This window comes from Cornus florida, unplaced genomic scaffold (genome assembly GCF_030987335.1).
Source record: "Cornus florida cultivar Cherokee Brave unplaced genomic scaffold, ASM3098733v1 CherokeeBrave_3.0.0_Hap2_Chr02, whole genome shotgun sequence".
In the NCBI taxonomy this organism is placed as follows: Eukaryota; Viridiplantae; Streptophyta; class Magnoliopsida; order Cornales; family Cornaceae; genus Cornus; species Cornus florida.
The window spans coordinates 15775579-15798679 of record NW_026775572.1 but is presented as its reverse complement, the minus strand read 5'-3'; the positions used below and the strand labels follow the sequence as shown (position 1 = coordinate 15798679).

Below are 23101 nucleotides of genomic sequence, written 5' to 3'. Positions count from 1 at the left end.
ACGATATCGAAGAATAGTTTTAGATCATTGATATAGCTTACGTGCATTTAAAACAGACCACCAAAAATCATTCAGGTGATCATCTCAAGCTTGTGACACAAAAACGTTCGAAAGTTTTGAATATGAGAGAGGTGGTCATTTGTTTGCAGTGGAAAATGATGGACATTGTGGAATCAGATAGATAATGTATACCAAAGTTTAACTTAGAGATAAGTTGGCGGAGGTCGGAGGGGCAGAGCCCCCTGCCCGAAGGCGGGGTTCGGGGGCATGCCCCCGACCTGTAATTTTTGCACTTGTGTTATCCTAGTGCGAGAATATATATATTTTTATCATTAATGAAATCACTGTAATCCTTGGACGTAATCCTAAATTTTAGGTGAACTAAGTAAAATTGTGTGTTCTTATTGTGTGTATGTTTGATCTCTTCTTTGTGTTTTTTTGTTTAATTTCGCAATAGAAAATATGTAATTATTAGAACAACATGCAGAAAAAAATAAATGCTTTATAACTATGCCTTGACAATACAACTATATAAAATGTGTAATGTCTGTGTATTTATGTGCACAGGTGTATATATAATATGTGTATTATGTTGTGTTATGGCTCAAATTTAAGCAAAAAGTTAAAGGAAAAAGAAAATAAAAGGTGGTGGGACCTACCATTAAACCAACTAAGGGCCAAGAGACCACAAATGGTCTCATTTCTCTCCTTCTCTCCCGTGCGCCTCTCTCTTCCCCTCTTCCTCTCAGTTTTTCTTTTCATTTTAATTTCCAAAACTTTGAAACAAGATCTTGATCTCATTTCTTATCGAAATTGAGTGCCGTTTGAGGCAAAACGAAGCTCGTGTCAAGCTCTACACATCCATACAAGCGATTTCAGATTTAGTGCACTCGTTGGAGTTCGAATCTTAGGACCCATTTCTAGGGTTTGCGAAGAAAATTGGGGTTTTTGCTCAATTAGAGGTAAAGGTGTCTAATTCACACTTTTCTTGTACCTTAGTGAGTTATTCCTCTAGAATTTTGGCCAAACATGCTTGATTTAAGGTTGATTGCTTTAAAAATGATTTAATGGTGCATATAAAGATTTTATATATGTGTGTTTGTTGACTTATGTGATAAGCATGCTTAGTTTAGATGGATTATTCCTTAAATGATTTAATTGTGTATGTGAAACATGTATCTATGTGTATTTGTTGGATTGTATGGAAATTGTGATAAATGGTTGATTTATCATGCTTATTATAATGCTAAATATCTAGTTGATTGTTGTGAGCATGTGTGGTAAATTGTGGTATTAAATTCCCCATTTTATGATATTGTCACGGCACGACAAATGTTAGAAATCCCTTATATTACAACATTGAAAGTATGTGGCATTCATGAATTCATCATTGGGGATTGCACGTATGGAAATGACTTTTGAAAAATGAAAGAATGGGGATTTTCGGGAAAGCTTTGTTGAAAAAGTTTTTTTTTGAGAAACCCGGTCGCCGCGGGGGTACCAAAGGGCCGGAGGTTAATATAGCCTAGAGGGGACTAGGGAGTCGCCCTAGCGTGGTTGAGCTAGCTGGGCCCCTTAATGACGCCGCGGGGTTACCAAGGGTCAGGGACACTAGCCAATCCTCCTCTCGTGTCGCTGCGGGGTCACCAAAGGGCGGGTTATATTAACAGTTTGAAAAGTATGGTTGTTTTCTGAGAAATGGGGAGTGACACGCATATCATAGCATTCATGGCATTTTACATATGATTGTTTGGAATTGGAATTTAATATGTGTTTCCCTCATTTTGCATGACCCCTCTTCCTATTGGCCTATGCTTTGTTTGGATTCACGGGGCTACAAGAGGTGCGTCTTAGGCACTCTCTACTGAGCTTTATGCTCACCCCATTTTATTTAACATTTTCCAGGAACCGGTAAGGAGGTAGTGGATGCTGATCTTCCACAAGCTTAAGGATGACTTGGAGCTCATTTTGTATCTTTTGTATATCTCCCATTTTTGTAAGGCCCCAAAAGTGTAGTAATGTGTATTTATTTTTCAAAACCATGGTTAGGTAATATAATTATGTTATTAGATGATATTTTGGATGTGAATTTGATAACATGTAAACCTTATTGATGAATGGGGAGAGTAATACTAGTTTGAAGTATTTTTGAGGTCATTTGATTGTGTATTATCATCTACGATTGCCGTGAATTCGGAATTTGAGCCATGATAGGTTAAAAATGAATTTAAATAGGTTGTGATAGGCCTATTTTTAGGGGAGGTCATGCCGAAATTTTTTTTTTTTGTTTAAAAAGTATCAGTTTTGGAATCGTTACAAATGTGGTATCAGAGCAAAGGTTCGAAAACCTTTAGGACGGCGGGTAGAGGCCTACATAGAGTCGCATGGGATGTTGTTTATATTGTTTACTTGACTACTTGCTACGTGGTATCTTATTTAAATGAGCATGCTTAACTGCCTATGTGCTTACTTGCTTACTTGTTTATGTTAAAACGTTTCTTGCATAGTCTTGCATGCTAAGTGTTGTACGATATTAATTCTTGTTGAGTCGTCCACAGTGGACCTTAGTGTCATGTTTCTGAATCGTTTTCTTATTTTATAGCACGATGTCACGGCGTGAGGAACCTAGAGAAGTTGGCCCTAGGCCAACAAGGGGCGATGTTGGTGAGAGCTCTAGCTCCAATCCGGCGGAGCCAGTTGATGAGAACATGCTTCTTAGGGACTTGATTCCCCCAAGAGCTGTTCCCCCAAGAAGAGAGAATGTTGAAACACCCGTACCCGTAGAAGTGGGTGAAGGTTCTGTGGCACTGGAGTTTAATCGTTTGTTGCAAAATGTCGTGAGAGCAACTATTGTTGCTCAGCCGCAGTTGGTACCACAACCTACAGTTCAAGTTGAGGAGACTCCAGCTCAGAAGCGTCTCAAGATCATTAAGGGGTTTTCTCAGCTGATGCCGGTTATGTTTGAGGGCAGTGCGGATCCAATGGTAGCAGATGACTACTTGGATCAAGTTGAAACCCAACTAACTTCAATGGATGTGACAGAGGATCATCTAAAGATCATCCTAGCTACGTATAAGTTTGCTAAGGATGCTAAGGTTTGGTGGAAGTCAGTCACCAACCAGTACAAGATTGAAGAGATGAGCTGGGACAGGTTCAATGAACTGTTTTATGAGAAGTATTTTCCGCTTTCCAAAAGATGGGAGTTACAAGACCAGTTTCATAATCTTATTCAAGGGAACATGTCAGTGGCGGAGTATGAGAACAAGTTCACCTCACTCTCCCGTTTTGCTCCAGAAGTGGTGAGAGATGAAGCTAACAAGACTCGGAAGTTTGTCTCGGGTCTTAATGATCGAATGAGGCCGTTGATCACGGCACAGTTTATTAAGGTTTACTCTGAAGCAGTGGAAAGGGCTTTGATGCTGGAGGCTGACAATAGAGAGAAGGATGCAAGAAGAGAACAATTGAAGCAAAAGAGGGGTGCAGGGCCATCCTCAGAGGGATCTTCTTGGAAAAGGAACAGGGGCAGTCCATCTCAGTTTCAGGGACAGCAGTCTGTACGATCCGCTCCTACCACTCCGTTGCCAGCTGGGTTTGATAGAAATGCAGTTGTTTGCTTTCAATGTCAGCAGCCCGGACATTACAAGTCCAGTTGTCCGATGAGATCGTCTTCAGTTTCGTCAGCTCCGAAGGCTTGTTATGGGTGTGGCCAGCAGGGTCACTTGATTCGTGATTGTCCAGGCTAGGGAGCAGGCACGGGTAGTGGCAGGGGGTTACGACAGAGGCCATCTCAGTCGGCTACAGTTCAGTCAGGTTTCAGACCGCCACCACCACAGCCTGCCATGTCTTCACAGGGTTCACGGTCAGTTAGGAGGGATACTCCTACTATGTCAGTGCAGCAGTCAGGTGTTCAGGTTGGCAGTCCTCAGGCACAGGTACCACAGGGACGTGTTTTTGCACTGGCACAGACCGATGCATCTTTTGGACCGTCAGTTCTTCGAGATATATTTCCAGTGTTTGGTTGTTGAGCCCGTGTTTTGTTTGACTCTGGTGCATCTCATTCTTTCATTTCATCATCATTTGCACTTGCATCGGGGTTGGAAGTTAGTTTCTTGGAACGGGCGTTGAGTGTTGATACGCCAGTTGGGGTTTTAGTGTCTTTGAGCCGAATTGTGCGGGAGTGTCCCATTGTGATAGTCGGGCGGACTTTCGTGTTTGACCTTATCCTCCTGGAGATGACTTGCTTTGATGTCATTCTCGGGATGGATTGGTTGGCTTCATTTCATGCCACGATCGACTGTTACAGAGGAAGGGTTACAGTTTGCACTCCCGAGGGAGACTGTTTCTTTTTCGTGGGAGATCGGAGTGATTCCCACATTTCATCGTTTTATGGAGTTCGTGAACGAAGTCATGGTGATTACTTCTTGGCTAGCCTTATAGCCGAAGAAGATGATGTTGGGAAAGAGGATTATCCTGCGGTTGTTTGTGATTTTCTGGACATATTTCCGGAGGATTTGACAGAGTTGCCTCCACACCGAGGAGTGGAGTTCTCTATTGATTTAATGCCAGGTACCGTGCCGATTTCTATGGCACCGTATCGTATGGCACCAGTTGAATTGGAGAAATTAAAAAGATAATTTGATGATTTGAGGATGAAAGGTTTCACCCGACCGAGTGTGTCACCGTGGGGCGCACCGGTCTTGTTTGCTAAGAAGAAAGATGGTTCTTTGAGGTTGTGCATTGATTATAGGAAGTTGAATCGTGCCACCATCAAGAATAAGTATCCTTTGCCAAGGATAGATAATTTATTTGATCAGTTGAGGGGAGCCAGTTGTTTCTCGAAGATTGACTTGAGGTCTGGCTATTATCAGTTGCGGGTTAGGGATGAGTATATCCCGAAGACAGCATTCCGTACACGGTATGGACACTATGAGTTCCTTGTTATGCCTTTTGGCTTGATTAATGCGCCAGCAGCATTCATGGACTTGATGAACCGCGTCTTTCATGATTACTTGGACCAATTTGTGGTAGTTTTCGTGGATGACATTCTTGTGTACTCACGGACTCGGGAAGATCACGAGGTCCATTTGAGTATTGTTTTACAGATTTTGCGGGAACACCGATTGTATGCCAAATACGAGAAATGTGAGTTTTGGCTACAAGAGGTGAAGTTTTTGGGGCATGTTGTTTCAGAAGGTGGAGTATCAGTTGATCCATCAAAGGTTGAAGCAGTTTTGACTTGGGAGCGACCCAAGAATATGTTTGAGATCCGCAGTTTCCTTGGTTTAGCGGGTTACTATCGGAGATTTGTGAAGGATTTCTCCCGTTTGGCAGCTCCTATGACCCGTTTGACCCGGAAAGGGGTCAAGTTTGTCTGGAATGAGGCCTGTGATTCATCTTTTCAGGAGTTGAAGACGAGATTGACTACAGCTCCAGTGTTGGTGATACCTGAGTGTGGCTTAGGTTATGTGATCTATTGTGATGCTTCACGTGACGGGTTGGGATGTGTGTTGATGCAGGATGGTAGAGTAGTGGCTTATGGGTCTCGACAGTTGAAGACTCATGAGTACAACTACCCTACTCATGACCTGGAGTTAGCGGCAGTTGTATTTGCCTTGAAGTGTTGGAGACATTACTTGTATGGTGAGAGATTCTAGGTATTTTCAGATCACAAAAGTCTCAAGTACCTTTTCTCCCAAAAGGACTTGAACAACAGACAGAGGCGATGGGTCGAATTCTTGGAGGACTACAATTTTGACTTGCAATATCATCCGGGCAAGGCGAATGTGGTAGCGGATGCCTTAAGCCAAAAATCTCGTGGAACTTTGGCCAGTTTAGCTATTCAGAAGTGGAAGATGCTTGAAGATCTGGCAGATATGGGATTACAGTGTTGTGATGATGATGCTTGCAGTGAGTCGGCATTCTTATTTAGTCTTGTGGCTCAGCCTACTCTTGTTGTACGAGTGATTGAGTCACAGAGACAGGACCTGGACTTAGATGCCATCCACGCTTTGATCTCTAGTGGTGAGACAGTGAAAGATTGGGCCTTGCATGCAGATGGGGGTCTACGGTTCAGGGGCTTGTTGGTGGTTCCCATAGTTTGTCGTGAGGATGTCCTACGGGAGTTTCACACTTCCCGCTTTGCAGTTCATCCAGGTGGTACTAAAATGTATCACAATTTGAGGCGTCAGTATTGGTGGAGCGGGATGAAGAATGATATTGCACAGTTTGTGGCTAGATGCCTTACCTGTCAGCAGGTGAAGGCCGAGCATCAGAGGCCAGCAGGTTTGTTGCAACCGTTACCTGTAGCGCAATGGAAATGGGAGCATATTGCTATGGATTTTGTGACAGGTTTTCCAAGGTCAAGGAGGGGCAATGAGGCCGTATGGGTCATCATTGACAGATTGACCAAGACGGCTCACTTTTTGCCTATTAAGGCAACAAATGATACAGAGAAGCTTGGTGTTCTTTATGTGAAAGAGATTGTAAGGTTACATGGAGTCCCTGTAACCATTGTGTCAGATAGGGATGCCAAGTTCACTTCGAAGTTCTGGGAAGGACTTCAAGCAGCGTTTGGTTCAGCGTTGCATCTTAGTACGGCATTCCATCCACAGACAGACGGTCAGTCGGAGCGTACTATTCAGATTTTGGAGGATATGCTTCGGGCATGTGTACTTGATTTGGGAGGTAGTTGGGAGGATCACCTTCCACTTATTGAGTTTGCCTACAACAACAGTTATCAGGCGAGCATCCAGATGGCTCCATTTGAGGCGTTGTATGGTAGACCTTGTAGGTCTCCTGTTTGTTGGACTGAGGTAGGCGAGACAGCCGCCTTAGGACCCGACATTGTACTCGAGACTACTGAGAAGATTAAGTTGATAAGACAGAGGTTACTTACAGCTCAGAGCCGACAGAAGAGCTATGCGGATAAGCGGAGACGACCGTTATCCTTTGAGGTGGGAGACCACGTTTTTCTACGGGTTTCTCCACGGAAGGGATTGATGAGATTTGGGAAGAGTGGCAAGTTATCGCCACGATTTATTGGACCATTCGAGATTTTGGACCGAGTAGGAGAGGTTGCCTACAGGCTTGCTTTGCCACCACAGTTGGATAGGGTCCACAATGTTTTCCATGTATCGATGTTACGGAAGTACGAACCGGATCCATCTCACATTTTGAGTTGGGTAGATGTGGACATTGATGAGGATGTTTCCTACGAGGAAGGACCAGTTTAGATCCTTGACACACAACAGAAGGTGTTGAGGAACAAGACGATACCAATGGTGAAAGTCCTTTGGAGACACCACAGAGTCGAGGAAGCTACTTGGGAGCTCGAACAGGAGGTTTGGTCCAAGTACCCAGTGTTGTTTTCTTCCTCAGGTATGTCTTGATTTCGGGGACGAAATCCTTTTAAGTTGGGGAGAATGTAATGTCTGTGTATTTATGTGCATAGGTGTATATATAATATGTGTATTATGTTGTGTTATGGCTCAAATTTAAGCAAAAAGTTAAAGGAAAAAGAAAATAAAAGGTGGTGGGACCTACCATTAAACCAACTAAGGGCCAAGAGACCACAAATGGTCTCATTTCTCTCCTTCTCTCCCGTGCGCCTCTCTCTTCCCCTCTTCCTCTCGGTTTTTCTTTTCATTTTAATTTCCAAAACTTTGAAACAAGATCTTGATCTCATTTCTTATCGAAATTGAGTGCCGTTTGAGGCAAAACGAAGCTCGTGTCAAGCTCTACACATCCATACAAGCGATTTCAGATTTAGTGCACTCCTTGGAGTTCGAATCTTAGGACCCATTTCTAGGGTTTGCGAAGAAAATTGGGGTTTTTGCTCAATTAGAGGTAAAGGTGTCTAATTCACACTTTTCTTGTACCTTAGTGAGTTATTCCTCTAGAATTTTGGCCAAACATGCTTGATTTAAGGTTGATTGCTTTAAAAATGATTTAATGGTGCATATAAAGATTTTATATATGTGTGTTTGTTGACTTATGTGATAAGCATGCTTAGTTTAGATGGATTACTCCTTAAATGATTTAATTGTGTATGTGAAACATGTATCTATGTGTATTTGTTGGATTGTATGGAAATTGTGATAAATGGTTGATTTATCATGCTTATTATAATGCTAAATATCTAGTTGATTGTTGTGAGCATGTGTGGTAAATTGTGGTATTAAATTCCCCATTTTATGATATTGTCACGGCACGACAAATGTTAGAAATCCCTTATATTACAACATTGAAAGTATGTGGCATTCATGAATTCATCATTGGGGATTGCACGTATGGAAATGACTTTTGAAAAATGAAAGAATGGGGATTTTCGGGAAAGCTTTGTTGAAAAAGTTTTTTTTTGAGAAACCCGGTCGCCGCGGGGGTACCAAAGGGCCGGAGGTTAATATAGCCTAGAGGGGACTAGGGAGTCGCCCTAGCGTGGTTGAGCTAGCTGGGCCCCATAATGACGCCGCGGGGTTACCAAGGGTCAGGGACACTAGCCAATCCTCCTCTCGTGTCGCTGCGGGGTCACCAAAGGGCGGGTTATATTAACAGTTTGAAAAGTATGGTTGTTTTCTGAGAAATGGGGAGTGACACGCATATCATAGCATTCATGGCATTTTACATATGATTGTTTGGAATTGGAATTTAATATGTGTTTCCCTCATTTTGCATGACCCCTCTTCCTATTGGCCTATGCTTTGTTTGGATTCACGGGGCTACAAGAGGTGCGTCTTAGGCACTCTCTACTGAGCTTTATGCTCACCCCATTTTATTTAACATTTTTCAGGAACCGATAAGGAGGTAGTGGATGCCGATCTTCCACAAGCTTAAGGATGACTTGGAGCTCATTTTGTATCTTTTGTATATCTCCCATTTTTGTAAGGCCCCAAAAGTGTAGTAATGTGTATTTATTTTTCAAAACCATGGTTAGGTAATATAATTATGTTATTAGATGATATTTTGGATGTGAATTTAATAACATGTAAACCTTATTGATGAATGGGGAGAGTAATACTAGTTTGAAGTATTATTGAGGTCATTTGATTGTGTATTATCATCTACAATTGCCGTGAATTCGGAATTTGAGCCATGATAGGTTAAAAATGAATTTAAACAGGTTGTGATAGGCCTATTTTTAGGGGAGGTCATGCCGAATTTTTTTTTTTTTGTTTAAAAAGTATCAGTTTTGGAATCGTTACAAAATGCTTACAATACTTGAATGCTAAAATGTCTAGTTTCGTCACTTTGACAGACAGAGAATGTTGAATTTGCAGTTCTGTTGCCATACTTCACAGTCGCCTTGTACTCTCCTAAAAATCCATAAAAACTATATGAACCATGGTCATCCGTCTGACCCTCCACCACTCCAGTTTGCCATTCTTTCAGGAGCTTGTCCACGACATCTCCGGCTGGGAGGTTATGAAAATTATTATCTGTGAGGCACATTCGGTAGCACCCATATGGGTGCAGTGCAGTCCAGAGCATTATTCCATTGACAGAAGGGTGTGAGAAGCCTTCTCTCAACACTACTTCAAGATATGAAGCCTACGAAACAGTAACAAACGGGAAAACCAAATTTAGTGGGAGATTTCATTGAAATATTCACACCAAATATTCACTTAATGATATCAAACTGGTTTAATTTTTTTTAATAATGAAGAGATTAAAGAATTTACTAAACTTTGGTGTATTTATGTTTACTGCTTAAGTGGCTTAAATTAGTTGGAAAATCTTGATAATTGTTATAATTGCGTACCTGTGTTTCCTTATCAAGTGTATCGCTGATATCAACCTCTGTAAACCAAATAGGAAGCTCTAGTGTGGCTAACTTGTCTAGGACAGCTCTGATTAGAGGAGGGTTTGGTACTGTAAAGTGGGCTTCTAGGCCGATTCCATCCATCGACACACCACTGCGTTTGAGTTCTCTTAGCCTCGAAATGTAGGTGTCAACGGTGGAATTAACATCGTTGCAAGTCTCCACCACATTGAATTCATTCATAAACAAGGTTGCCAGAGGATCTGACTGGTGCGCCATCTCAAAAAAGTGGAAACTGGCATTAGGACCAAGCCTCTGCTCATAGAAATCAAAATGAAGCATTTCATTGTTGACATCCCAGTGTATGAATTCATTTTTGTAGTTACTCATTAGACTTTGTATTCGGGAGTTGACAGCTGACTTTAGCTCAGGACCTGTTAGGTTGCGAACCCATGAAGGATTAAACTTAGGATTTTCCCAGAAGATGTTATGGCCTCTGACCATAATTTGGTTAGCTCTAACAAATTCTAGCATTTGATTTGGTATTGTGTAGTTGACCTTCCCTGGTTGGGGTTCTGTAGAGTACCACTTGAGTTCATCTTCAAAAACAGCAGTGTTGAATCTCTCAACAAACCAATTCTGAAACAAATTATATGTTATTTTAGTTATAAATTTCGGTTTCTCAAAGGCTCATTAGAATTCAATGTAGGATATGGACTGTACCAACCTGATAGGGCAAATTTCCAAGAATGGTCTTTGCTATAGCAGAACCGAATGGGAAATCACTTGAAACTTGCTCTACTATAATACTTGCTCCTAGCAACCTATCTCCATGTCCATCTGAGACATGAATTGTGACTGCGCGCTTTCTTTCCTACACAAAGAAAATTAAAAATTGGTAAGAGATATAGAAAATTTAGTAATTCTTGACTATTTGAGAAAAAAATAAGATAAAAAATGGATGTTGAAAATTTTCAAATTTTCATTTTGTTTCCTCAGACTTCTTGCCCAAAAATCAAATAAAGCCATCAACCATGGAGTTTCTAGTAGTTACAGTGTTGATTTGGTGTTGTTGGTTTGTTCTCCATTGCTCATCTGTAAATGGCTGCAAAGAAGCACTAGCAATTCTTATATTGATCACTCTCCCATCTGTGTTCTGCATCAGAAAAAATTATCAAAAATAAGGTTGGCCTTTTTTTTTTTTGCTTCCATTTCTTTTTAAGTCTCATGGCACTTGTAAATTTAGCAAATTTGTGAATTTTTATGACAATGTATTGAAAGTAAGAATACCAGAAAGTAGAGGAAAGAGTGAGATGAGGGTGAATCAAGAACAAATCCACCTTTGAGAAATGACCAGCAACCACGCCTAGCGATAACAGTCCCTACACACTGGAATGTAGTATTATCCATTGTTAGGTTTGCCATTACCAGAGCTGAATTTGCACCCTTTATTTTTACCCAACCTGTTCAACAACATCGTGCAACATTATTCAATAATTCGCGGCAGCCGAACCAAGAAAGACATTTACCTTCCGGAAAAAAAAAAAAAATTATTCAATAATTATGTGTTATAACTGAAAAAAAAAAAAAAAAAAAAAAAAAAAAATCATTTACTTTGCGTTGTGAGTAATGAATCCGCACCTTAAAATAAAAATAAAAATAGTTCAGAGTACTTTAAACAATAGGCTACACTTCACAATCTCGTTTTTTCAGAAAATGATCAACTTTTCAGTGCCCCTTAGAAATTAGCAATTTTAAAGGCAGTTGTCGGCTCGTGGAAGTCAGATTATAATTTTTTTAATACTTAAAAAAGTATTTTATTTACGGAAAATAGTAATAATAATCAGGCAAAAGTGTAAAAAAAAAAAAAAAAAAAAAAATCCTTGAACTATTACCAAGATTGCAAATTTTCCCCTAAATTATTAAACGTTACAAATCGAACCCCACACTATAAAAAAGGTTGCAAAAAGGATCCTCTCGGTTACCGGACCACATTTTTTGGCGATCAGAGGGTCAAAATTATCAAAATACCCCCACTTATTAATTTATATAAAAATTATAACATATCAAAAATATACAATACCCATAATACCCTTCAAAGGCCATATTGCAACTAACCAATAGTTCAGGGGATATTTTTGCAATTTTGCCTAATAATAATAAACCATATCAATAATAATAATATTAATAATAACTAATAATATTAGTAGTAGTAACTACTACTATAATAATAGTAATAGTTGTAGTAGTATTAATTATAATAATAGAATAATAATAATAACAAAAATAAATTGCTTAGTTGCAAGATATGTCAATCACTTTTAACCCTTGTGAATTAACGATAAGAATAATAATAAAAATAATACTAGTAGTAGCAGCAAAAATAAAATTTTAAGGTGGTGGTGGTAATAATAATAAAAGTTTATAATAATAGCAAAAATAAATACCTATAAATAATTTTTGCAAGCTCATAAATTGTCAAAAAAAAAAAAAAAAAAAAAAAATGAAGTGTTAGTTGAGTTGACTGTGTAATAGTAATATATGTATTTTGTGGGGTAAATAATAGTAATATCTACACCGGACTAACTGTGCGCCAAAAATAAAAAAGTACAAGAGAAATTATATATATGTCACCAAACTGACCGATTAAAAAAGAAAGTGACCAATAGATAGATTACGAATTTACGTGGAATCCATGCATTACATTAGCTCATTAATATTCTCTTTCTTTACCATTGTTTTGGGCTTCATTTGTTTGGGTGGAAAATATTTTATTTTTTTATTTTTTTGTATTTGGTCGGCCAAAATTTAAGTAAAATATTTTCTGAGTAAAATAATTTACAAAAACCTTAAAAAAAAATAACTTATGCGTTTGTTCTGGAAATTTTTTTCAAGACATTTGCCAAACACCGAAAAAAAAAATTAAAAAAAATATATTTTATCTCAAAAAATTTAAATAAAAAATATTTTTCAAGGAATATATTTTAAAACAAATAAAAATTTGCCTAATTTTTCACTTTAAAAAGTATTTTCATATATACACATGTATGTACAAATATGTTTAATATCGTCATTTTTTAAATTTATTTATTTGTTTTTTTATATATAATTTATGAGCTTGCAAAAATTATTTATAAGTATATGGATTCATCAAGCAACCAATCAAGCAATTTATTATTATTATTATTTTAAATTTTTATTATTATTACTACTATCACTACTAGTACTATTATTATTAGTTATTATTATTCTTATTGTTAAATTTTTATTTTTATTTTTAATTCGCAGGGACTAAAGTGATTCACATATCTTGCAACTAAGCAATTTATTATTATTATTATTATTATTAATACTACTACTACTATTATTAATAATTTTAATATTATTATTAATATTATTATTATTACTACTACTACTGTTATTAATAGTAGTAGTATTAGTATTACTACTACTAATACTATTAGTTATTATTAATATTATTATTATTATTGATATGGTTTATTATTAGACAAAACTGTAAAAAATTTCCTGAACTATTGGTTAGCTGCAATATGGTCCCTGAAGGGTATTATGCGTATTGTACATTTATGATATTTTACAATTTTTCTATAAATTAATAAATGGGGGTATTTTGGTAATTCTGACCATCCGGTGGCCGAAAATTGTGGTTCGGTGACCTGGAGAGTCCTTTTTGCAACATTTTTTTTTTTATAGTACAGGGTTCGATTGGCAACGTTTGATAGTTTAGGTGATATTTGCAATCTTGGTAATAGTTCGAGTTTTTTTTTTCACTTTTGCCTAATGATAAAAATAAGATCGGTGCTATACGACCCGACCACTATTTACCCCAAAAAAAACCGACTGCGTAGGCGGCTGTCCAACGTGGCAATTTTCCCTCCTCTCTCTTTCTCTAACAATCGGCGACGAACCCATCTTTCTGGCTAAAATTCCGCGTCCACCTGTAAAACCATCCTCTCTCTCTCTAAACTACAAAATCTGTAAGAATCAAACTCACATCTTTCATTCTCCCTCGTCTGTTGTTCACTAGCTCCAACCGCCATCCACAGCTGATTAAGCTTGCCAATCTCCAGCTGCTCCTCGCCGGTGCAGCGAACCGTCCGAACCATCCAGCTGGGCACCGCCGCCGCAAGCATACCGCGTTGCAAGTCCAAGACCCGGATCTGTTTTGCCAGCTCTCCATGACCGGATCGGACCCAGCCATCTCCCTTTTCGCCGGCGCCGCCATCAACATCCTCATAGCAAGCTTCTACCGTTGTCCAAAGCCCACACTTACTGCCATCACGCCTCCGCGAGTCGCAATCGGTGCAGCACCATAGCCCATCTCTTGCTCGCCGCCGCCGCCGCCTCCATCACAACAAGATCGACATCTCTGGATCTTCATCGCCGACCCAACTATTCTGTGAAACCAGAGGGATCATCTCACTTCATCGCCGACAGGATAATCTCACTTCATCGCAGCATCGCCATCATCTCACTTCGTCGCCGGAATTGTGTTGGTCTCCTTTGGTTTGGGTAGCAAATGCGGAACTGGGTCTACCGTGGTGGAGGTGAGTTTGGTCCTCGACCATGACAGTTTGATGGTTTCGATACAATCAAGGTTGGCGAGTCTAAGTATGGAGAAGAAAGCAGATCAGCGACGGAGACGCCGACGATGGAGAAGACAAGCACCGGCCAGAAGCTTATCATTGCCGACAGTGAAATCCCGGCGATGATGAACTTGGAAGAAATGGGTCTTCACAAGAAAGCAAAAAAAAACTTGTGATTAACCGAGAGAGAAGGGAAGGAGAAGGGAACGTTCGAGAGAGATGAAGGATTCTCCACCGGAGAGAGAACGGAGAAAGAGGATCGAAAGAGAGATGAGAGAAAGTAAAGTTGCGTCAAGAAAGGGAAAAATCGGCTGCCCAGTTGTACCAATTTGCATTTGACAAGTGTGTGTCGGCTTATGCCGGGTGAACAGTAATAGGGTCTTTTAGCATTTCTTTAAAAATAAAAAACAGGGTGGCCTGGGCAAGGGTCCCACCAAATCTTTTGACCAATCTGGGTCGTACCAGGCCGTAATACAAACACAAGCTCAGACCCAAGTAATGGTCCCAACTGTTACATTGAGTACATGAATTAGAAAAAGTAACAAATAGACAAGTCTATTATGTATGTCTACATAGGAAGCTCCACTATAAACAAGTTTTTTTATTTTTATTTAAGAAATGCAACATTGTATCCATCTTTGGATTTGCAACTTTTGTACCATGCATTGTAATCAAGTGGTTACAAATTGAGAGACTAATTAATTTATAGCTTTGAAATTGAAATAAATAGAGAGATTGAAACTCAACTGGAGAAACAGTAGATGGTGTTGGCAGTGAGATTGTTGAACACCAAAGTAGGCATAATGGGGGAGTTTACATGATTGTGACCCTTCTTGAATTTGATGATCCCACCATGGTAAAGTGGATCCTCTGGTAATGCTTTACACTGCATGGCTTAATTGCAGCTTAAATTAGCACAAGACTCATCACAATGAACAAACCTATGTACCTCCTTAATTGTATTACTACGTATGTAGTAGAACTGTATAAGCTAAACATTAAACTTAATTCTGAAAGAAATGAGGATTAATATTGAATCTACCTCGGTGTAAGCAGAATTGTCATACGAAGGTCCCTCTGTGTTAATTGAAATCACCAGAAAAAAATGTCAGCACTTCATTAAACAAATACCACATAGTAAAATGAATGTGTGATGTGTTAGTTGTTACACAAACACACACACACATATGTGTATGTATAGGAGAGAGAGAGAACGAACCGTGGATAGCCAAGGAAGGGAGCCCTAAGAGAAGAAAGAGAAGCATGAAGCAAAAGGCTTTTGGTGGAAGATTTTTCTTCATTTTATGCAGAGTAGTGGAAGCTCCAAATGTGTATAGAAGAAAAAACTTAAAAGAGTTCTCTGCACAAAATACGTATGATTAACTTGTTTTCTCTATTCAAAGAAATCTTCTGCAAATACAAAGGTCTCAGATATATATATATATATAGAGAGAGAGAGAGAGGGTGAGAGAGAGACGTTAGGGGTCAAGCAGGGTCACAAGGGGAACAATTAATATAGCTTCTGAATATTAACCTGTCCTAAGTCACATGTTGAGGCATATTTCAACGTTTTCTTTATCATTTGCCGTATGGGAAGGACAATTTTGTTGACTTGTTCCTCAGCTTTGTTGAAATTAATTTATATAGGTTGGACTGCATTTATAAATAACCACATACAGAGGCAAATGCTTCTTTCGCTTGGCCTTTTTATTTTTTTTATTTTTTTTTATTTTGCCTCCATTAATTACTATTATTGCAATGGAGAGCTGCATAAGACAGAATTTACCTAATACAAATCAAAATCTGAGATTTGGTAGAATTATAGATAACAAATGCAACTCTTCTCTTGATAACTCTCTTTGTCTTGATGTGCCACCTAAATTTGTGGAGGTTGTTGGAAACTTTTATATATATAAATAATAAAAATTATTTTATGGTTGTATGTACTTTGTTTGTTCGGAGTATGGTTTTATATCGTTCAATTGTGGTTTTCCAACTTATGTTGTGTGATTTAATTCTAACTATTAATATTTAAGTTATTCTAAGTATTGATATCTAAGTTTACATGATAGGAAGGGAGATTTAGGTATGCTTATTGGTAGGGAAGCCGTTCTCCTATTATTATAAGGGTTTTAAAACAATTAGGATTAATCAAGTACGAAGTAAGATTCTCCTCTTTAATTAATTAAAGATTCTTGATTTTTACATTAAGTATTGAAATAAAACTCAACAATTGATATTAGATCAAGGTTTGTAGAAATCAAAATAGTAAAGATTAATTTATATAATCTAGTATACTTGAGTCAGTGTATTTGAATTATAAATAAATAATTATTAATATTTGAAATCGCACCAATTGTGTAAACTTTATATTTTTTGTAACTTTGTGTCCTTGATTTTCGTGAGTGAAATTAGATGTAATGTTGAAAATTGTGTATGTTTGTATTGGTATGGATATGTAATTAATTTATATATAATCATATAAGGGTTTGTTTTAAAATACTATCATATATTGTGCACGCTGCAAGCATGAACCAATTTGTAAAGCAATGTATTAAAATTCGTTTCCTTTATAAATTGTGCACGCCAAACGAGAAATTTTTTAAGCAACCAAATTTGTTACTCAATATATCAGAATTTGTTTCTTTTATAAAGCATACACGACGAACAAGAAAGAAAAAGTCAATGGATTTAATTCTGAAAACTTAAATGCTTTATAAGGCACGTTTTATATTGTGCACGCCGAAAGAGTTACATGCATAATAATATATATATATATATATATAATAATGGAATTCTCAATTATAAAATGCATATATATATATATATATGCATTTTATAATTGAGAATTCCATTGTTGTTAGTAGTATTTTATTATATTAATTTTAATGGTAAAATTCAAAAAGTTTTGGTTACTTTTGAATTCTATATATTTGAGATGTATATATATATAAATTTTAATGGTAAAATTCAAAAAGTTTTGGTTACTTTTGAATTATATATATTTGAGATGTATATATATATGTGTATATATATATATATATATATATAAAAGCTAGGTTTGTTTCTTTTTGAAATTATTATTCTATTTAATGTAATACTCTGGTGAGAATTATTATTGGATTAGTATAAGATTGTTCACTCTTGAAAAAAATTTATACACAACATCATTAGACGTGATTAATAAAAATATGTGCTCCAATAAATTAAACTTAAAAATGTAGCTTGTAGCTTTGTATCCATGGATACATCTAAAGTTGCATCATGTACACAAGCATGCATTTCTTTGAATATTAACCCATTAATTAAATATGAAAATAGTGCATGTTAGATTTATTGTTTAAAGTTTTAAAGATACAGTATGCATTGAATACTTTATTTTCACGAAGAATTTTAGAGGTCACAATTGCTATATGTAATAAAGATTCAAAATATTTACTGGCTATTAGAATTTCCAATTATAAATTCAGTCATGATACTAATAAAGCTTTAAAACTCTTTTCTTCAACCAGTAAGATATTTGTGATTAAATTGTGAGTAATGGATATATATTTAATGCGTGTAATTTGTTTACATGCTTCAAATAATGTTATGTACATGGATGGTATTCAATATTTATTTTATTATTCTCAGTTGAGTGATATTTGGTTCATGTTCATATGTTGTTCTATCATATTTGGATTCAAGTCTTTAATTGTTTATTTTTAGGTTGGAAAACCTATGGAGCTTGCGTGCAATAAGCAAGTAATATTGACTTGATTGATTTAAAAATTCAAATACTTTAAATTGTTTACTGAATATATAATATACATGCATCAAGTATTTATAATTTTCTCTCAATTAAAGTATAAAAAGAATTGAGATTTTTTAAAATCTTGATTAAAGTGCATGTTATTATATTGTTTACTATAATTTTTTGATATATATGAGGAAGATTAGGAAATTTATTTATTTATTTATTTTTTGTGTGTGTTATAACCATTTATATTACGTGAAATTAAGTATTCCATAATATTTGGGTTTAGTTTATGTGCATTATAAAGAGATTGTTGAACTTAAATAAACGAAACTTCTGTAGTTTAGGTTCTTCCTTGGGATTTGAGAAGACCGGTAAAGTGACCATTTCAAAGGTCGTAGCCAAAGTGGGTGATACCTGCAAAAGGTGACACGCTCACAGAGGTTATTATTTTTTGAAATTTAAGACATTGGTCTTATTGAGGTCTCGCAGTGCACTTACCTACATGAAGGTATTTATTCTGCAGAAAGGTGATCAATGTCTTAGTGTGGGATAAGTGAGTAGAATATTTGAAAGTACTTGAATTATAACTAAATAACCCTCTTGCCAAAAGTGTAACGACCTGAATCGGGGGTCCGAATCGCTAACCGAGTCCTTAACCAAACCCGATGATACACTAGGGGTAAAATGGTTATTTTACGATATAAGAGGATAATATGACCTTAAACTTGTCAAATGAGGTTTAAAACAATCATTCAAGTCGTTCCATGATGTTCGAAGAGGTTTTACGGCCATCGATTATGAATTCCCAAAAGTCCTCTTACTTGGTTCAAGGGAAACTCAACATGAATAGAATTTGAAGATGAGGTTGGTCTCATAGGAAAGCTAACTCAAAATCCTAAAAAATGGACTCAAGAATAACCCTATTTGGGTTTAGAACGAAGAAGTTATGACCAAATAAAGTCAGGTGGTCCAAGCTGATAAAACTGTGAAGGGCAAAAAGTCCACTGAGGACTTGAACCAGGTTCCATATGGACAGAATGCCCAAATGTGAACCAAGGTACCCCTTGAACCGGTTCCATGAATGCTGAACCGGTTCCAGAAGTCCAGAAATGCCCGGAAAAGCCTAAAATCAAGCACTTGTGCACATGGGTACTCCATTGGTGACCTTATTTAAAGTCTAAACTTGTCCCCAAATTATATATCTAACAATGTAAAACATGAATATACATACATATATTGAATTTGACCACAAATGTGTTTGATACACCGATTTAAGTCAAAATGAGTCCCATCACATTGGATTTATTTTGTAAGTCATTTTTCGTTTCAAATTCTCAATATATAAACATAAGTTCGTTACATGCCTTAATGATCCTTACAAAATAATTCAAGTTACTAATAAATAACATAGTTCCAATTACAATCACAGAATATACAAAGTTATACAAATTGGGACTCGGTTACAAAAAGTGACACAATAGGTCTTCTAAATCTCATCTAAGCCTGTGGTGGAACATCATCCGTCACTTCCCTTCCAAGACCTGAAAAATGTTAATAATAAAGAGGTAAGCAAATTGCTCAGTAGGTGGTGCCTAAGACATGCCTCTTGTGACCGCGTGAATCCAAACAATGAATAGGAATAAGGGTAATGGGATCATACCATGCCGAGAAAAATACCATACAATTTCAAGGTCATAAGTAACCATGTCGTGCCATGAAATGCAACGCCATGCTATGTCACTCCCCGCTTTCAAAATCCATTTCATTCATCACTTTTCAAACCGTTAACACAACCGGTCCCATAGTGACCCCATGGCGACACGAGAGAAGAATTAGCTACTGTCCCTGACCCATGGTAACCCCGTGGCGTCATTTGGGGCCAGATAATTCAACCACGCTAGGGCGATCTCCCTAATTCCTTCTAGGTTACATTAACGCCACAAACCCTAGGTACCCCTCGGCGTCCGGGTTTTCGCAACCCTTCTATCAAAAAAATTTTCCAAAAATCTTTTTTTTCATTTCAAATCAAATCATCCCCATTCTATGCCCAATGACATGCATGGATATCTCATGCCTTTTAACAATATATATAAGATAAATCACATACTATACAAGTCAAATATTCACAATCTAACAAGCCTTGAAGGAAAGTTTCTAATAATAACCAACAAGCTTCCATATTGCTAAATCTAGCAAAATTATACACAATAGGCATAAAAAATTATCACTAAGCATGCTTTCCAATACAATCTCAATTTACACACATAATCACATGTTTTATATACACAATTAAATCATTTTAAAGAAAAATCAATACAATTTAACATGTTAGACAACAAATCAAGAAGAATAATTCACAAAAGTGCAAGAAGTTTGTGGATTCGGAACCCCTACTTACAAAAATGCAAAACCCCTAATTTGAACCCTCAAATTCGAAATTCCTAAGGTTGGCCAAATGGTGAATTGCTTCTATCAACTTGTAAATCACAACGAGCTCTCCGATTTGCCGCAAACGGCACCCAAAAATTCCAAAAGATGAAAGAAAAATCAAGATTGAAATTGATGTGCAAAGAAAAACAAAAACAAAAAAAGAATGAGATGGAGAGAGATAGCTTTACGGGAGAGAGAAAAATGAGGCCATCTAATGTCCTTTTGGCCACAAAATGATAATAAGTGGTGGTGGATCCCACCACAAAAAACATCTAACCTTTATATATTCCATTTTATTTACAACCACACAATTTATCACACTATCATAATATTATGCATAAAATAATTACACATGATATGCAATGGACCCGTGACACCACCCCCGTGCACAACAATTCCGGTAACGGGTCTCACCCGGGACTGTCCGATTCGAAAAACAGAAAAATGCCGAAATGGTAACCGTTGCATTTCAAAAAGTCCTGAACTCAATGAAATACCCAACCAACTCTTGGACACACCCGGCATACCCCACGGTGTCCGGTACGCAAAACGAGAAAAGACGAAAATACCCTCAAAAATTTAGAAAATTTCAAAAAATGAAAAAAGGCGAAAATTAGAAACATTACAAAAAGATAGTAGAAATGTTTAGCAATAATTCAAGTATAATCAAATAGGTCTATGTGCGATTTTGATCACAGGTTTGGGGGTTAAAGTAAAATCTCAAATTCTGCGAAAAGATGATTTTTAGATGGCATTTTATCTGTTCCCACAGGGTGGACTATTTTTGCATACAGTAAAACATCCTGAGAAATTCGGCTTAAAACCCCAAGCACAAATTAAAGTAATAATCCCTAAAGTTGTGACATATTATTTTATATATTGTTTATGTGGTGTTATTCAAATAACATTTATTCAGGTTACATACGCTTCCGCAATTTAAAGATAGCTCATAGGGATGGAACCATGGAATTGTTAAAATGATATTGCCTAGAAGATAAGTTTTGATATTATATTGGGTTTCTTGGACTACGACTCTGTGTTTTTTTTCAGGAAGAAACCTATATGCCCAGTGTAAAGTCTTCTTAGGTAGAAAAGTTGTTACATTTTTAAGTGGACTAAAGGTACTACCATGCCATTAGGTTAATTTATGCTTCCATTAGTGATATTATTCATGGTGGTATTCTGGTTTTTGATCCTGCCAATGAGCATCTTGATTTGATCAAGAAAGAGGTAATGTGCATTAAGAAGCAATTACAATACTTTTATCTGACATAGTTTATGTTAGTCAGATATAATGATAATGGTTTAGTGAGGGAGTACATCTATAAGATGTGCAAGGTGGTTAATGATATGAGGTGGTAGGAAATCATATTTGATGATAAGTTATTAGTTTACATGGTGATCTACTCTTTACTTAGATTTTTTCAGCTTTTTAAGGTAAATTATAATTCACAAGAAGTTAAATGTGGCATTAACCAGTTGTTAGCACTTTGTGTGATTGAAGGGGAACAACTCAAGGGTGTTAAAACTGAGTCAACTCATTTTGCCATGATAGCAAGAAAAGTTTCAAGAATAAACTAGGCGACAAGAAAATGAATAAGGCTAAAAAGAATAAAGAAAGGTAAAACAATACATGAAAAGACATTGACCATGGAATGATAAATGTTGGTTCTGTAGAAATAAAAGGACATCAAAAGAAGAAAAAAAAAGAAAAGGTTATTGTTGTGAAAAAGAAAAACAAAGAAGGAAAGAAAATTGCCATGTTAATATTTGAGACTAACTTGGTAGAAGTATAGGTATAGACATGGTGGATGGATTCGGGTGTGATCCTACCTGTTTCTTGTTTTTCTATAGACTCGATACCATCCGAATAAAATCGTATTTTGGATAGAGAGGATTCATCTACGCTATACATAGGATATTGGAGAATGTCTCTCTAAAGAGACTTGAATGCTTGGTCAAGGATGAGATTATTAGGCAACAAATTTTATGCGTTGGTTGTGTCAAAGAACATATACAGAGAAACGCAATTTTTAAGGCTAATTGATCATTTGGTCTTTTGGATTATATTTATACCGACATTTGTGATCCATTTCTTATTGTAACTCATTTGCGGTAAAGGTATTTCATTACTTTCATTGATGAAATCTCAAGGTATGATTGTGTACTTAAGCCACCAGATGTTCGAAGCATTTGATATATGTAAAATCTATTAAGCTAAAGTTGAAAATAGTTAGGCAGACAGATTAAAGTTTTTTTCTAAAGACCGGACAGAGGTGGGGAGTATTATGGGAGAATCGATAAAGAGGGTGTAAATTGTAGTACTTTAAGTAAATACTTAAAGAGCAGGGCATTGTGCCACAGTGCACCACTTTTAGTTCTCCTAAGCAGAATAAAGTTACAGAAAAAAAAGAAGAGAAAGTGTGGGGATGCCTTACAGAGGCAAAGTTATATAATGCAGATATCAAGGTGCTTGATACTCACACTATCACTTGTTATTTTATTGGGCATCTTGAAAGATTAAATGATTCGAGATTTTACTGTTCAGTAATCCTATGGAGATTATTG

General features: G+C 36.9%; 2 protein-coding genes and 1 long non-coding RNA gene across 3 annotated transcripts; 2 read left to right on the top strand and 1 right to left on the bottom strand.

The window, feature by feature from the left end:
* Positions 1-572: 572 nt before the first annotated feature.
* On the top strand, positions 573-4025 carry LOC132295704 (uncharacterized). The gene is made up of 4 exons (XM_059793995.1): positions 573-962; positions 2603-3608; positions 3739-3810; positions 3897-4025. The coding sequence occupies exons 2-4, from the start codon at positions 2607-2609 to the stop codon at positions 4023-4025; spliced, it is 1203 nt and encodes a 400-aa protein (XP_059649978.1). The 5' UTR covers positions 573-962; positions 2603-2606.
* Positions 4026-7397: 3372 nt separating this feature from the next.
* LOC132293859 (uncharacterized) lies at positions 7398-9065 on the top strand. The gene is made up of 2 exons (XR_009477927.1): positions 7398-7845; positions 8789-9065. It is a non-coding gene; the product is annotated as an uncharacterized LOC132293859 (long non-coding RNA).
* Positions 9066-9207: 142 nt separating this feature from the next.
* LOC132295703 (endo-1,4-beta-xylanase 5-like) lies at positions 9208-14159 on the bottom strand. The gene is made up of 7 exons (XM_059793994.1): positions 14052-14159; positions 13773-14010; positions 11048-11220; positions 10812-10913; positions 10485-10631; positions 9758-10396; positions 9208-9546 (listed from the first exon to the last, which is right to left on the bottom strand). The coding sequence occupies exons 1-7, from the start codon at positions 14157-14159 to the stop codon at positions 9208-9210; spliced, it is 1746 nt and encodes a 581-aa protein (XP_059649977.1).
* Between the last annotated feature and the right edge of the window lie 8942 nt (positions 14160-23101).

Excerpts from the sequence above, each read along its gene's own strand:
- LOC132295703 (XM_059793994.1), bottom strand. The coding sequence starts at position 14,159 with ATGAAGATCCAGAGATGTCGATCTTGTTGTGATGGAGGCGGCGGCGGC. Across the intron at positions 14,011-14,051 it reads CTCGCGGAGGCGTGATGGCA|GATGTTGATGGCGGCGCCGG; the intron begins GTAAGTGTGGGC and ends GCTTGCTATGAG. Across the intron at positions 10,397-10,484 it reads TTGGAAATTTGCCCTATCAG|AATTGGTTTGTTGAGAGATT; the intron begins GTTGGTACAGTC and ends AATTTGTTTCAG.
- LOC132295704 (XM_059793995.1), top strand. The coding sequence starts at position 2,607 with ATGTCACGGCGTGAGGAACCTAGAGAAGTTGGCCCTAGGCCAACAAGG. Across the intron at positions 3,609-3,738 it reads GGTTTGATAGAAATGCAGTT|GCTAGGGAGCAGGCACGGGT; the intron begins GTTTGCTTTCAA and ends GTGATTGTCCAG. Across the intron at positions 3,811-3,896 it reads GTCGGCTACAGTTCAGTCAG|CAGTCAGGTGTTCAGGTTGG; the intron begins GTTTCAGACCGC and ends ATGTCAGTGCAG.